The sequence below is a fragment of the Procambarus clarkii genome, chromosome 10 (genome assembly GCF_040958095.1).
Source record: "Procambarus clarkii isolate CNS0578487 chromosome 10, FALCON_Pclarkii_2.0, whole genome shotgun sequence".
Classification (NCBI taxonomy): domain Eukaryota; kingdom Metazoa; phylum Arthropoda; class Malacostraca; order Decapoda; family Cambaridae; genus Procambarus; species Procambarus clarkii.
In genome coordinates, this window is record NC_091159.1 from 28,008,429 (window position 1) to 28,025,936 (window position 17,508).

At 43.7% G+C, this 17,508-nt stretch overlaps 1 protein-coding gene across 1 annotated transcript in view; it reads left to right on the top strand.

The window, feature by feature from the left end:
* The window catches only part of LOC123745887 (protein APCDD1), a 163,067-nt gene extending 146,082 nt beyond the window's left edge, over positions 1-16,985 (top strand). Inside the window, exons 6-7 of the mRNA XM_045726998.2 lie at positions 9,774-9,940; positions 13,652-16,985. Coding sequence (XP_045582954.2) covers positions 9,774-9,940; positions 13,652-14,228 — 744 coding nt within the window. The 3' untranslated portion in view covers positions 14,229-16,985. The remainder of the gene's footprint in view (positions 1-9,773; positions 9,941-13,651) is intronic.
* Positions 16,986-17,508: the final 523 nt, after the last annotated feature.

A 17,508-nucleotide genomic window follows, 5' to 3' on the forward strand; every position in this document is an offset into this window, starting at 1 on the left:
TGCATAATACTCTTCATAATTAAATAAGCCTACCTATGTGTACACGTGCTCTTGTACGTCTATAAATACACGCACACACACGCGCGCGCTCACACACACACACACACACACACACACACACACACACACACACACACACACACACACACACACACACACACACACACACACACACACACACACACACACATGATCCCCACATTCAAAATTCTCAAGGGAATCGACAGGGTTGATAAAGACAGGCTATTTAACACAAGGGGCACACTCACTAGGGGACACATGTGGAAACTGAGTGCCCAAATGAGCCACAGAGATATTAGAAAGAACTTTTTTAGTGTCAGAGTGGTTGACAAATGGAATGCATTAGGCAGTGATGTGGTGGAGGCTGACTCCATACACAGTTTCAAGTGTAGATATGATAGAGCCCAATAGGCTCAGGAACCTGTACACCAGTTGATTGACGGTTGAGAGGCGGGACCAAAGAGCGAGAGCTCAACCCCCGCAAGCCCAATTAGGTGAGTACACACACACACACACACACACACACACACACACACACACACACACACACACACACACACACACACACACACACACAAACACACACACACACACACATTAAACTCCCAGGTAGGCCTAAGGTGGCATAATTGGCCGACAGATTTACGCTAATATAAATTGATGGCGAAACTCTCCATATAGGCATAGAGGCGGGCGAGGCGGGAGTCAACCTTATGAATAGTCAAGTGTATCTTTACCTGTGGTTACCTTGCTGGCTCCCGCCCCCCCCCCCCCCCTCCCCTGGGGGCCATCCATCATGGTGGGTGGTGGGGGGGAGGTGTGGTGGGGGTGTGGGGGGTGGCCCACGGTGATGGTGGCGGTGGTGGGGGGGGGAGTACTTTGAAGAATTTACCAACCAGTGACTATACAGGGGAGTATAGTGCTATATGCCCTACCTACCAACATTATTTTAGCTGTTGTGTTATAATTGAACTATTCTGATGTTGTAATTCATCATCCACAGCCCCGCTCCTGTGCCAGGTAAGTCCACAACGGGCTCACCATAGCCCGTGCTACTTGGAACTTTTTGTTCCAAGTAGCGAATCTTAAACAACAACAACGACGTTGTAATTGCTTGTGGACGCAGGTTATATCCACTCTCAAACAATTGCCCTTCTCCGACTCTTGAAGTTGCTCTCCCAAGTTTACAATGTAAATACCTTGTGGTCTCCTTTCACTCTTTTCCCACCATCATTACCTTACACTTGTTGGAACTGAACTCCAACAACCATTTGTTTGGCCAATGATGGAGTTTGTCAAGGTCATCCCGTAAGACATGTGCAAGTCTTGGCCGGTGTTTACACTCCTCGTTACCTTATGATCGCGTGCAAACATTGACCTGTATGAGCTCACTCCTCCAGTATATCATTAACATACATTAGCAATATTAGTGGTCTCACCACCGACCTCGGCGCCACTCTTTACAACCCTCAAACTTGTAAGCTTATCTCACTGTAATGCCTAATGTTCTGTCCTTTAGGTACTCCTTTAGTTATCCCTCGATTATATTGAGGTTATCCTGAGATGATTTCGGGGCTTAGCGTCCCCGTGGCCCGGTCCTCGACCAGGCCTCCTTTTTGTTACACCCCCGCAGGACGTAGCCCGTAGCAGCTGTCTAACTCCCAGGTACCTATTTACTGCTAGGTGAACCGGGGCATTAGGGTGAAAAACTCTGCCCATTTGTTTCCGCCTCAACCGGAGATTGAACAGGAAACCTCAGGACTACGAATCCCGAGCGCTGTCCACTCAGCAGTCAGGCCCCCTTGCTTGCTTCTCGTCTCTCAAAGCAGGAGAGATTGCTGAAATATAGGGAGTACAGAGAACATATACGGCGTACATAAACGCGATAAATTATCTAAATTATTGGGATCGTCTCAAAGATCTCCAAATGTACTCACTAGAAAGGAGACGAGAGAGATACCAAATAATATACACATGGAAAATACTGGAGGGACAGGTCCCAAATCTGCACAGTAAAATAACAACGTACTAGAGTGAACGATATGGAAGAAAATGCAGAATAGAACCAGTGAAGAGCAGAGGTGCCATAGGCACAATCAGAGAACACTGTATAAACATCAGAGGTTCGCGGCTGTTCAACATCCTTCCAGCGAGCATAAGAAATATTACCGGGACAACCGTGGACATCTTCAAGAGGAAACTAGATTGTTTTCTTCAGTGAGTCCCGGACCAACCGGGCTGTGGTGGGTATGTGGGCCGCTCCAATCAACAGCCTGGTGGACCAAACTCTCACAATTCAAGCCTGGCCTCGGGCCGGGCTTAGGGAGTAGATCTCTCAGAACCCCATCAACCAAGTAAACTATTTAGCACGGGAGGTATGGGAACAAGGGGACACAGGTGGATACTTAGTATCGAAACGAGACACAGAAACATAAGAAAGAATTTTTCCGGTGTCAGATTAGTTAAGTGGAATGCATTAAGCAGTGATGTGGTGGAGGCTGATTCCATACACAGTTTCAAATGTAGATATGATAGCGCTCAATAGGCACGGGAATCTGCACACCAGTTGATAGACGGTTGAGAGGTGGGACCAAAGAGATGAAACTCAACCCTCGCAAGCACAAGTAGGAGAGTTCAACTAGGTAAGTACACGACACCCTCCCCCCCCCCCACACACACGCTAAAAACACACACTCGCTCTGACAGAATCGTGGGAGGATTGACTTAGAACCAATTCATAAACAGTATACTAGTTCCTCTGTGTTCAGCGAGCAGTAATGGTCAACTGGGTTTTACTGGCAGTAAAACTGCTGAGCTGTGGTGGTGTAGGGGGCAGTATAGGGTAAGGTTGACTGTGTTATGAGAGGGAGAGCTCTCAGGCCACTAACACCAGTCACGACATGTTTACTTCTGTAAAACTTCAGGTTAATTACCACCACCAACACAATACCTAATGAACGCTGCCAGTGGTATAACAGGAGAGGCGGCGGCGGACCGGACCCGGGCACCGCCAGCTACACCTTCTAGTACATATGTACACCTTCTAGTACATATGTACACCTTCTAGTACATATGTGCACCTTCTAGTACACATGTACACCTTCTAGTACATATATAGAAGCAAGGCGAGTCACGTGTTATAATAATGAGAGCCGTAAGAAGTATCCAGCAAGACTGAGAGCGCCATACCCGTCACCCCGGGAGAGACTGGTAGTGCGGAATATAATTAACGAGGCTTCACAGCCCATCATACTGGGCGCAGCTCCTATGTTCCGCCAAATGGTTTTTATTCCATTTTTTCTGGTCTATAACTTACGACGAGGACAAGGCAAGCGACATTTATTTTAGCTCGTTAAAAAGGCATACATTTCGGTGTTCAGATGGACGGGGGGGGGGGGGGGGTGAAGTGATGGGGGGAGATGTGGGGAGGGAGGGAGGTGATGGGGAAGATGGGGGAAGGGAGGTCTGTGGGAGATAAGGGGGGGGGGGTTGTTGGGGAGAGGAGAGCCCCAGCTCCTACAGATATAATGATGTCTGCCCCCCACACATGGGTGGGTGGCCCTGCCCCATAGGGTGTGTTCTACCGCAGACATGGTCATACAATGGTAGCTGGATTATATACATTGTCCTCTGTCCTACACCGGCTGAGTTAGCGATGCTAGGCAGTAAGGTGATAGCCGGCAGGGAGGAAGACGGGAAGGCTTAGTACTTCACCGTCTCAAAGGAGTTATTTAGCGTGTGTTGCGACCATCATGTTTGTCAAGACGTGAGGCTCAAGTGACCAACCAGCAGCAACAGCCACAACAGTGTAGTCATCTATCAGACACCAGTGACGACGGACGGGTGTTGCTGCTCGCTGCTCTTTGTGTTGCAGCACTATTGGTCGCCCTGGGAGTGACTTGTTCCACTGTTGTTGTTTTAGATTCAGCTACTCTGAACAAAAGTTCCAAGTAGCACGGGCTATGGTGAGCCCGTAGTGGACTTACCTGGCACAGGACCGGGGCTGTAACTGTTGTTCCACTGTTGACAGTGGAACATATAGTGTGTATATGGTGTGGTGTGTGGGAATGTGTGGTGGGAACTATAGTGTGTATAGCAGACACACTAATAGCGATCTAGCCAACACACTAAGTGATCTGCCAGACACTATAGCTAGTTACCACACACTTCGAACTACCAGACACAATATTGATCCACTAGACACACTAGTGATCTGTCAGATGTTATACAGCGATGTATATATAGTGATCTACCAAGCACAATATAGTGCTCTACCAGACACTTGAGGGTATTCTAGGTGCAGGTGGACCGGTGTTGCCGGGTGTTCGGGCTAACGTTGCACAATCCCCTCAGATGTCATATGTTCTTTTGCTTTATTTATTGTCCTTGACGTGAGTTTGCATTGGTGTTGTGTCCTGCCTACACCAGTATGCTGGGCTGTCAAGGGTCCGGCCTCCGGGTTACCTTATACAATGTGTAGGGTTTTTAACTTTGCTTTGTTGGTACTTAAATTCCATTGCTTTTTTCACAGTTCTTTATGACTTCTATTACCGTCTTGAGTTTTGTTGGCCAGTAGCGTCTTTGGCTGTCGAGATGGGCAGGTTTCAGTTATGTCTTGTGCATAAGTGATGCATTCCCCGTGTTGGGGATGGGGCGAGTCAGGTGTGGACATTCCCCGTGTTGGGGGATGGGGCGAGTCAGGTGTGGACATTCCCCGTGTTGGGGATGGGGCGAATCAGGTGTGGACATTCCCCGTGTTGGGGGATGGGGCGAGTCAGGTGTGGACATTCCCCGTGTTGGGGATGGGGCGAGTCAGGTGTGGACATTCCCCGTGTTGGGGATGGGGCGAATCAGGTGTGGACATTCCCCGTGTTGGGGGATGGGGCGAGTCAGGTGTGGACATTCCCCGTGTTGGGGATGGGGCGAATCAGGTGTGGACATTCCCCGTGTTGGGGGATGGGGCGAGTCAGGTGTGGACATTCCCCGTGTTGGGGATGGGGCGGGTCAGGTGTGGACATTCCCCGTGTTGGGGATGGGGCGAATCAGGTGTGGACATTCCCCGTGTTGGGGATGAGGCGAATCAGGTGTGGACATTCCCCGTGTTGGGGATGGGGCGAATCAGGTGTGGACATTCCCCGTGTTGGGGGATGGGGCGAGTCAGGTGTGGACATTCCCCGTGTTGGGGATGGGGCGGGTCAGGTGTGGACATTCCCCGTGTTGGGGATGGGGCGAGTCAGGTGTGGACATTCCCCGTGTTGGGGATGGGGCGAGTCAGGTGTGGACATTCCCCGTGTTGGGGGATGGGGCGAGTCAGGTGTGGACATTCCCCGTGTTGGGGATGGGGCGAATCAGGTGTGGACATTCCCCGTGTTGGGGATGGGGCGGGTCAGGTGTGGACATTCCCCGTGTTGGGGGATGGGGCGAGTCAGGTGTGGACATTCCCCGTGTTGGGGATGGGGCGAGTCAGGTGTGGACATTCCCCGTGTTGGGGATGGGGCGAATCAGGTGTGGACATTCCCCGTGTTGGGGATGGGACGGGTCAGGTGTGGATATTCCCCGTGTTGGGGATGGGGCGGGTCAGGTGTGGATATTCCCCGTGTTGGGGATGGGGCGGGTCAGGTGTGGATATTCCCCGTGTTGGGGATGGGGCGGGTCAGGTGTGGATATTCCCCGTGTTGGGGATGGGGCGGGTCAGGTGTGGGGATGGGGCGGGTCAGGTGTATATATGTTATAAAAGTGGTGATAGGCAGCTTCCTTGTGGTACAACACTTTTCATTTCGGTGTTGTCACTCCCAAGTAGCTACCAATACTGGACAGTACTCTTGTGTTGTCTACGAAGCTGCAAAGTGTGGCAGTGTATCTCTGTGTGGGATCTTAGTTCTCATGGCTTGTACTTTAGGCCTATTTTCTCTATGACCAGAAGAAATGGATGGTGGGGGGGGAATAGCCTGGTTAGGGAATTTTGAGGATGGAGAGTGACTGGTGGGCAGTGTCAGGGTGTGTTAAGGTCAGGGAAACTCTGCCAGCCTTGTGTATAGTGATCATTGTGTGTGGTGCCGGGGGATAATAGTTCTCTCCTGGGCCCCGGGGTTGTATACCCCGGGGGGGGGGGGGGGCGGTGGCCATGCCTTTAAGTTTATTTTTTTTCACTACGAACTCTTGTCATTCATGTACAATGCTAACTCCACATATATTCTGTCCTCCGTGGACAGGGTAAGTTTTATCTTACTTTTTAAGATAACTCTTACTAATGAGTTTTATCGCTCGTTATAATTACATAACATATAGTAAATATTGGGTTCAGTATATCATTGTCTAGACAATAAATCACAAATGTGAAAATAAAATAAAAGAATATACATTTCTTGGACCATTATCAAGTCGTGTAATGACTTGATAATGGTACTCCTTTACCTGGGCGAAGGAGTACCTGAAAGACAGAAAACAGAGTCACAGTCACAAAAGATGTTTGGAGCTGGAGGCATGTAACAGCGTTCCCAGAGGGTTGGTCCTGGTTAACCACTACGGCTCCTAGGTCAAGTGCACGACCTACCCGAGGGAGTGAGCCCGTACATGGCAGTGTTTGAACACCTTCAAAGCTGATTAATGTAAAAACCGAGGAGGAGGAACGCATAAAAGTTACAAGATAACCTTGACAAACTCCAGAAGTGTACAAACTGTTAATAGAATTCAATCCCAAGAAGTGTAAGGTAAGGATGATGGGGAAAATGAGAAAGGAGATTAGGAGGTGTCTGCATCATAACATGGAGGCAGCTACAGGAAATGGAGAGATTTAGGAGTGAATATAATTGCACCAGGAGGGGCGCGCGCACAACAGGGTGACATCAGCAGCAACCAAACTTACAAACATTAGTCTGTCGTTTAGAAGCCAAAGTCAGGCATTCTGCACAGCCTTTGTTAGACTAATACTTAAATATGCACCACCGGCACGGAATCCACATCACGTCAAGCATAAAATCAAATGTCTTAAATTATAAAGGTTTGCAAGGAGTTTAGTGACAAATAGGCTTCCCAGCTGTACCCAATGAGAGGCTTCCCCTAACTTCCAGCAGGGTGGTGCATGGAATTATGTGATAACTTCAAAAGTTTTGAACAATTTCTGTAGTTTTCCTCACCGTCCATGTATTTAAAAACGGTTCTGAATTTGGAGAACGCGGCATATTCTCTCGCACAATTTCTTTTATGTGATCCTCAGATGACACAACTATCCATTGATCTCTTTGTCCAAATTCTTTGAAGCCTCTTCACATTATTTGCAGGTGTGCGCGCGCGCGCCGTTGTTCTATTCCATATTCCTCAACGTGACACTTATTGACGTTAAATTCTATCTGCCACTTGTTGCTGCGTACATTTATTTTGTCCAGGTCATCTGGACCTGGACAAAATATGACAATTGGGTATGACAATTATCTAAGTCTCTTATCTTTCCTGATAATAATCAGCAAACATTTTAAAATAATTCTGTGTTTCTTCAGATAGATCTTTATATAGAGAATATCACTGGGCCCTGAACTGAACCCTGTAGTACTCCACTAGTAACATTGCTCCTGTCTTATATATTGCCTCTGATTATCTTTCATTTTTGTCAGAACATATTTTATCCATGTCAGAAGTCTTCCTGTCATCCCTCCAGAATGTTTCAGCTTCCATAATAACCTCTTGTGGGGACTGCCAAAAGCCTGCCCCCCCCCCTGATAAATTTAGTCAACCCATCCGTCTTCTTTCCAGTATACTGTCCACGGCTCTATCATAAAAACTATGCAAATGTGTTACACAGTATCGTCCTGTTCCGAAGTCATACTGTGCGTGTTATCATGTCATTTCTCTCCAGATATTCTACCCATTTCATTTTAAATATTTCTCTAGTGCTTTTGACTACCATGGTTGTCAAGATTGAGTTCTGTAATTTAGAGGGTCTTCTCTGCTACCATTCCTTGTAGAGTGAAACCGTGTTTGTTTTTCGTAGATCTGCTAAGATTCCTGTACGTAGAGTTGTGTGAAAAGTCAACTGGAATGGAATAGTGAGCTGAGGTGCACCTTCTCTCAGCACCCAAGATGAAATTCCATCTGGTGCAACTGCTTTATTTCTACCTAACAACCTGAGCATTTTTTCAAACTTCATCTCTAGACACTAATATGTACTCTATATTGTTCTCTTAAATTCGTATTGTGTCTGGTTCTGGTTCATTTTGTACAACACACTTTCGAACTGTTCATTTAGTGTTTGAATGAAAGACCCCAGCACCTAGGGCAAGCCTCGCCCAACTTTCCAAGATGACACTGGGGGAAGGGAAGGGGGTATGGGAGTGTCATGGGTCAGCAGAGGTAGCTCGAGTGCCACACTTAAATATCTGAAGCTCTAAGTCTCCGTCCTCCCGGTGATTTTCATAAAGTCAAGTCTGAAATATTGTGTTTCCATAGAATTATTTAGAAGCTTCATTGCTTCTTAATAATCATTTTTTTGTGAGAGGGGAACTGATGTGATGACCGAGCTTTGCTCGCTGCACACACCACTTTGAAATTCAATCCTCACACATTTGCCGATTGAGACATGAACCTTTTCTCATTAAGTGTTTATGTAGAGCATGTATGATAACAGGAGACGTAGCCCTGCTCCATGGCTGGGGGGGGGGGGGCTCGAGGTGTCTTGATGGCCATGACAGCTGCCACACTGGGCACGGGCGCGCCTCCGAGACGGAGGGCAAAGGTGGCGTCTCATCAACACGTATTCTTGATTTGCCACGCCATAAAAAAGGCAAGAATAGGTGTGGATATGAGGCCAGGCAGGAAGTGTAGGTGTGGCCGACACACCTGGAGCCTGGCCTCCGGGTGTGGCCGACACACCTGGAGCCTGGCCTCCGGGTGTGGCCGACACACCTGGAGCCTGGCCTCCGGGTGTGGCCGACACACCTGGAGCCTGGCCTCCGGGTGTGGCCGACACACCTGGAGCCTGGCCTCCGGGTGTGGCCGACACACCTGGAGCCTGGCCTCCGGGTGTGGCCGACACACGTGGAGCCTGGCCTCTGGGTATGGCCGACACACCTGGAGTCTGGCCTCCGGGTGTGGCCGACACACCTGGAGCCTGATCTCCGGGTGTGGTCGACACACCTGGAGCCTGATCTCCGGGTGTGGTCGACACACCTGGAGCTTGGCCTCCGGATGTGGCCGACACACCTGGAGCCTGGCCTCCGGGTGTGGCCGACACACGTGGAGCCTGGCCTCTGGGTATGGCCGACACACCTGGAGTCTGGCCTCCGGGTGTGGCCGACACACGTGGAGCCTGGCCTCTGGGTATGGCCGACACACCTGGAGTCTGGCCTCCGGGTGTGGCCGACACACCTGGAGCCTGGCCTCCGGGGTATATGTGTGGGGCTGAAACATGATGATGATCAAGAATTTACTCCAATACCTGGATAATGTATAACTGCCTTGTTACACTTTTTTTTTTGTTTATTGCTAAATTGTGTCTAGTTTTTTCTTTTATTGTTCAGATCTTTTTTTTTACTAGTTTAGTTACCGATTAAAATAATGCTAATTTAATTTCCTAAACTTGTGAAGGTATTGTATGTATATGGCCTTCCCATTTAATATTTATATAGAGAGTAATAATGATGGGAACATGTATACAATTGATTATATGTGTAGCCCTTGAGCTGGAGTGTTGGGTGTGAGGCAGATGGCGGTCAGTGATAGCACGTGTGTTGACTGTATTGTTGTTGTTGTTGTTGCAGGCGAGTGAGTGCAGCGTGTGCAGGGAGGTGGGCCGGAGCAACCAGTGGAGTCCCGCCCATCTGCACGCTGGGCCCACCCTCCCACTGATGCTGGCCGGGGCCTGGGCCTCTCCCTCGTGTGAGACCAGACCCTACGGCATGTTTCTCACCCGTAACCTCCTCTTCAGGTAAACTAACACCCACTTGACACTTCTCATATCTTCTCATATCACTTCGTAAATAATCTTTGGCATTATGTACTATCAAAAGGTTTTCCTCAAATTATTTTCAGAGTTTAAGGCCTATTTGAGGGTCACTTTCTTTTTTGAAGGTGAGTACAGCAGAATATGACTTTTGTTAGCAAGTTTACAGCTTTCGTGTCCCACTGTTCATCCCACCTGAGACTGGTAGGTCAGTTGTATACCGAGCCACCAGTCGGTTTACAACTAGGTCCCCATTTACTCACTGCCTAGGGTGAATTAATCTAATGACAAAGTAAATTTCAGTGTCCACAACAGGCACCAAAGCAAATCCTGTCAAGCCACAGTGAAGAAACATAAACACTGGAACCTGAGTATAGATAGTATATTCAACTCAAGAAAGGAAAACCAAAAATTTACCCTCGGGATGAGCAAAGGAAACATCACCGAGGGTCAGAGCACCTTTGGTTTCTCCTCCAGCAACCTAAAACCCCCAAGACCTTTTTCCTCAGAGCCGCAACAAAGAAGAGAGACTGGGGTTCCAACCAGAGAAGCACACGAATCCTGGAAAGTAGATTCCTGAGGTTCAACTCAAAAAGAGAAGGGAATCAATGTGGAGGGTCGCTCTGATTTCTTTCACAACCCCTTAGTGGGTCAACCCCCTGATGCTGCATTTGCCAGCCTCGCAACTGGCTGGGCGTGTGAGCCTCAAACTGCTTTAGCTAGACTCGGTAAATGGAACACACACACGAACTTGGTAAACCCAACAAAAACGAGGGACACCGACCACTCACTATAGTATAAGTAAGGAGGCAAATCAGCTGCAAGGCAGACACAATTCCAATCAAAACCACTTGACAAGGGAGAGTGAAATCTGTCATGTTAGAATTGACCCAAGTGCACCTTCAGTTAACATGCACTGCTCCAACACACAACTGGAGCTGAGCTAAGTAATAGAGGCTGGTTATTTAACATGCCTACAAAAGTATAAAGTGTGAAGTGTTACAGTTCAAAACAAAGGGATCATTATATCAAACGAAAGACTCATCTCCTTGCATCAACCTCCTTGCATCAACAGGGTCTGCAAATTATAAAACAAAATTCATGCACTGCCAGGAGACTAAGATAATTTGAGGAGTCACTCATACAGGAAGCCTCCAGCCCCTTAGAGAAAATATCTCTGGTGGGGTGAAATGAAATGCAGGCTTAACCTCAGAAAAGGGGACCCTGGCCATGGTTAGAGTGAAATAGAAGCTAGGAATGGCTCTCGGTTGAACAGAAGTGCCATGGCGTGCCAACTCCACTTTGCCTGAAAAATTGGAGAGAGCCCAACAGAGATAAAGTGGTGAGGATCGTGTCACACCAGGTGAAGGAGTAAGCAGGTAGGCCAGCTGACACCGTGGATATCCTGGGTTACATTCTGATGGGGTTTACCCTGGATATGGGTTGATCCCCAGCCTCCCTTTTCCTTCTTAGAGCAAATCAGATTTTGGTTCTAGTTTCTGGTAGGCGATGGATGATCTCAGATGTTTAGTTTGGGAATCTAAGGATTAGTTACTTGGTGTATAAGTAAGGAGAGCTACTAAGGGAGGGGCCTTGCCAGAAAGATTGATTGATAAAGATTAAGCCACCCAAGAGGTGGCACGAGCATGAATAGCCCGTAAGTGGTGGCCCTTTTGAACCATCACCAGTATCAATAGATGATACTGGAGATCCGTGGAGGTGCGACTGCACCCTGCGTGACGGGAGATGTCTCCCGTGTTGCCAGAGAACTTTGCAGGTTTTCTTAGATGACAAAGGCTAGTATAATACTTTTGGCACAGGAATTTTATACTCTATAATGTTTTTGTTTGATTTGTGGCCGTCACCCTTGAGCTGACGATCAATAAATTTATATTTTTAAAATTTTGATTAGTGACAATTACTTTGTATGAAGATTGGATTGTTTTAAATCGAAGTACATTCTTGCCAAGCCACTAATAGGTTCTGCACAACATTCAGGGAAAATCTTAAACCAAACAAAATTGATGTTTAATACATAGTACTTGTATAAATTCATTACTATAATGCAAATACTTTAATTACAGTAATAGTAAATTTGCAAAACAAGGATCTATAGTTGTATCACGTTGGCACTAGGGGGCATGTACTGTAATTTAATACAGTACTGCAGTAATTGCATGATATGGAGAAAAAGTAATTATCATGAGAAAATACTAAACAAGTGTGGCTATATACCTTTCTTAAGCAGTACAATACAGTATGTTTGGCATGTTTGAGTTCATAGATACCGTATCATTCAGGATACCAATATGAGTACAATTTTTAAGTAAGATAGTTGATGTAGAGTCATTTGATGGGGAAGTCTCCAAAGATGACCTAGGATCAGAGGTCATGGAAATTGTCAAATGACAATTTTGCTTACGATAAAACAGACCCGTTTTGTCGTAAGTAGGGACAGGATTAGTTAAATTCCACTGCCTGCTCTTAAGGGGCCGTCTGGTTATTATAATGAAAGTTGTTCAATGTCAACCAATATTATTTTTCTAGTTGTATATGAAAAGTGCTTAAATTGTCCCAAGTTTCAGTACTGCAGCGTAAATAGAAAGGGAGTTTTTTTTTTTTTGAACGTTTTTTACACATTTTCAAGTCCACACTTCAGAACACACGTTTCAGATAAAATTATTCTGTGACACTTTTCTGACACATTAGCATATAATAAAGGATTTGGGGATTTAGAATTTCCAAAACATCTTTAGTTTTCCTAATACAAATGTTCAAAGTTCCCCCAAAAAATTTTGCAAATATGGCATGTTTATTGCTATTATAAAATCAATAAATGAACTTAGAGAAAAATGAAAGCCCCACAATGTAGACATGCCCTCCACATATACTGTGTAAGTTTCATGTAAATTGAATAAAAAAGGAATCAGTTTTGTAAACGTTTGTGTCAATTGAAAAAAAAAACAGAAATGAATAAAGTCTAAGGTTCTAAAATCTGTGGCTGAGGTTGACATCAACCAATTTTCTCCAAAATTGGCGTCCTCACAGATAGGCTTACGTACAGTCAGGTGTGTAAGTTTGATGCAAATCGCCCAAAAAAAATGAAAACAAAAATATTTAAAAAAAAGAAAGAAAAAAAATCCTTTTTTTTTTTTTTTCCTTAAAATTTTTTCCAATTAAACTAATTATATTATTTGTTTAATATATGCTATTGTGATAGCAAAGAGTCGTAGTTATGATTTCAGTTGACACTTTTGATTGATAATCGATTTTGACCATTTTTGCATAATTTTCACAACTACTTCAACATTTTTTTTCTCCCTTCCTATTTATGCTACAATGCTGAAACTTGGACCAGATGAAACACTTTTCATATAAAACTTGTCAAAAAAGTTTGATTGAAATCGAATGAGTTTTCATTTTTGCATTTTTGAACCCAGATGCCAACCAGACGCCCCCTTAAGGTCATACACTCGGCACAATTTGCTATCATATCGAATTCATTACATAGTTGTTACCCGGTTTGCTTTACTTCTCTTCACTGTATTATGTGATCATTTATGTTACTTTGAGTTATATGAATTGTTGTAACATTGTAATTTAAGCATGGTTTACTTACCTAAAGGAACACCTATATCTTAACAACCATAATTTGTCTTATCAATGACCCGTTGATCTGCTCTATCCTCTCCACAGCCCAGTGGGCCAGGAATGGTCGATGACACTACGCTACTACCACGATCCCGAGTGTTCCAGGCCTTCCTTCACTCTCCATGCTACTGGCACATATGCCCTTGCCACACCTGCTCCTTATGCCCACGACTTTATTGTTAGTCATCTTGTGATGACACCAGAAGACACAGACATGGCCAATGCTCTCAACTCATACAAAGGAAAGGAGTGTGGGCGACCAGGAAGGTGGCTGCCAAAGAAATCACAGGATGTCACATCCACCGGAGGGTGCAAAGCTGTTGGTGTGCGGGTGCCTATCGTCGAGAAGGAGATTATTCGCACCGGTGTGGACGAGATGGGTGGCATGTGGCTAACACTGGGGCAAACACCCACCACTCCACGACAGATGGGTGACTCCCCAAGACCCACCAGCTGGGGGCCCACCCTCATCAGCTGCAGACATTACAGCTCTCATGACCAAGACAACTCTATCCTACCCATGATGGGGGCCCGTACTGCTTCATCCTGCACATCCTTGACTTACACAAAATTCCTTATCATCCCGCTCCTGGTCCTGTCGCTGCACACTAGGGAACCTTGAGACTGAGAGCAAAGTTTCAGGGAAGAGTCATAAAAAGTATAAATATCAGTAAGCTGTCATAGAAAGTGATGAAGCTTGCAGCAGATACTAAGAGCCGTGTAAGTTATGATTGAACGTTAGAATTCTGCGACAATATTAGCATTCATTCGTAGATGTCATATCCAATGTAAGTTATCTTAACTTACTTTTTGTCGACAGTGTAGAATCACAAATGTTGTTTATGCAGCACCCGACATTCTAACACGGGATTAAAATCTTAAACATTGTACTATACATAAAGCTCCTAATGATGATGATATTAATTATAAAATAATTTTTATAATTTATCAGTACTGTATATGAAAGGAGCACAAGAGCTTCATGTATAGTACAGTGCTTAAGATTTTGTTGGGCTTAATGTAATGAATGGTTTAAATGTGCCATTACTTCCAATATTTAATAGCAACATCTGTCTCAAGAATTGGTTTCGAGAGAATTTATATAAATTGCTTCTCTTCTGCCCCATTTGGTTTTTCAACATTCCATTTAGCTATACAAGGACATAAAAATAACAATTAGTGTGTTAGCTTTAAGTAGATAGTTTGATATGCTCCTATAAGCCCACCTGTAACATTCTCCCTAGACTTTAATATCTTTAATGTTTACATTTTGTATACCAATTCGTCCAGCTAGAGTTGTTGTACTAATCTGACAATGTCTTTAGGAGCTTTGTTATTGTTAACAGGTATGTATTATAAACTGCATCTTCGTCAGTGTAGAGAGGTTAGACATGGATTTACTATTCGATCTTACCTATGCAACCAATGGGGTGGTCCAGTGGATGATAGACATGTGGTCCAAGCTGAGCACAGATGTGTCGGACCAACACTGAAAACGTCATTGGATAGGGAGACCTTGATAAGCCTAACAGGTATTCTCCCTAACAGTAGTACACTGTACCAGAATTCCAGTAAACATAATGGAAACAGGGATCTTGTGCTATACTGAGTACTACTGCATTTTTTACCCTGAATATTTTATTGCTGTACGTAATCATGTTTGGATTTCTAGCACCATTTATGATGATTCATCATGCAATTTGCCTCAATCTATGTTTAATGTGAGGAGTTATTTAGTTAAAGTATTTATTCACTGTATATAAACATAAAAATACAGAAAGGCAGTATAGGAAATTAGCTCCAATATTTTTTAAGGAGACTTGGCTAACTTAGGACCTGAATGATGATTATTGGTAGTGGAAATCACACAATGTTCCTTAAACACAAAGGTTACGTAACTTTGCAGCAACAGCCTGTCTCATGTGGAAAAAGGTATTCAATGCTTGAAATTAATTTGGTTTGAAATGTCATCATTTAATGAAAATGCTTGAGATCAGGACTACGTATGTATTGTACGGTATCTGATTTAATGTTACTACAGATGCTCAAAATTACTACAGATGCAAAATATTTTATTTATATTTGAAACTATTTATACCTACACCCTTTAACAAAATTTAATTTTTGAAAACTTGTTACCATTTTTGATAAACTTTACTAACGAAATAACCTCAAATATGAACATTCTCAAACTATCTCGGGATTTTCAATGCAAGGACAATGAACATACTTTTATCAACGTCAGATGAATACTTAAATTACTTCATCTTAAAACAATTCAATATCTGGCAATTCTCAAGACATTCTGCAGTCCATCTTGCCTATGGCTGCCCTACAGCAGTTCAAACCCTGAACCACCTACCTCAACCTCACGTCACAATACTACATTCATATAAATTACTTTTAAAAAGTATAAAAAATAATCACCCCAGCATTACCATAATTAATTATGTATAATTTTCAAGTATGGTTAGGTTTTCTTGTATATAATTGTACTTTACTTTCTGCTTTAGGCAGCTGTATAGTTACACTGCAAATGTGTAACAATGTATGTTGTTGGTGGTAAACACAGACCCAAGTTGACATAACTGGGATGCTTTAGCTGTCTGATGATTGTGTGCCGATTTAAGTGTTCCTCCCTAGTGGCTTGGTAACCACTTACTTACTTACTGAATACTAAATGTGTAGATTTTGTGTGTAAGACAATAGGATTGTGTGTGTGTGTGTGTGTAATACTGTAGTCGTCAGTATTAACTAAGAACTACAACTAGTTCCTGTATTTATCGTGCACTACTCGATTTGAACCATGAATGGTCTTACTCGACTAAAACTCGAGAATGATTATCATTTGCAGTTATTATTATTTGTGCTGCCTGGGGTATTTGCTGTCATGCCAGGGCAGGTGTCAACAAAAACATGTTATAGGATATCGTTTCACATTATTTTTTTAGCAGGTATGGCAACAGGTTAATATTAGTTTACAAAATTCATAGCACTAATATAGTGTAGTAAATTTTTCATAATTTTCTAGTATAAATATTGTAAAGTTTACAGCATATTGTGACATTAAACCTTTAGTAGAAAGGAAACTCTAACTTTAAATACAAATTTGAAAAGCCTAGTTATGGATATGAGAGGAACTTTGAATAAGGTTAACACAAGTTTGTGCTCATTTTACTCTGGCTCATCATAAGCTAGCACTTCTGACCTTAATAAGCATTATCTAGTCAAAATGTTTTGTATTGCATCTGATAGTTAGCAAATAATGATGTAAAAAATGTGGTGTCAGACTCGAGCTTCCTGTAACTTACACCTATGGATGCTTAACACAGACAAAATTCTCCACGGAAGTTAGCACAATGGAACTGTACACAGAATAAATATATATATATATATATATATATATATATATATATATATATATATATATATATATATATATATATATATATATATATGTCGTACCTAATAGCCAGAACGCACTTCTCAGCCTACTATTCAAGGCCCGATTTGCCTAATAAGCCAAGTTTTCATGAATTAATGTTTTTTCGTCTACCTAACCTACCTAACCTAACCTAACCTAGCTTTTTTTGGCTACCTAACCTAACCTTACCTATAAAGATAGGTTAGGTTAGGTTAGGTAGGGTTGGTTAGGTTCGGTCATATATCTACGTTAATTTTAACTCCAATAAAAAAAATTGACATCATACATAGAGAAAAGGGTTGCTTTATCATTTCATAAGAAAAAAATTATAGTAAATATATTAATTCAGGAAAACTTGGCTTATTAGGCAAATCGGGCCTTGAATAGTAGGCTGAGAAGTGAGTTCTGGCTACTAGGTACGACATATATATATATATATATATATATATATATATATATATATATATATATATATATA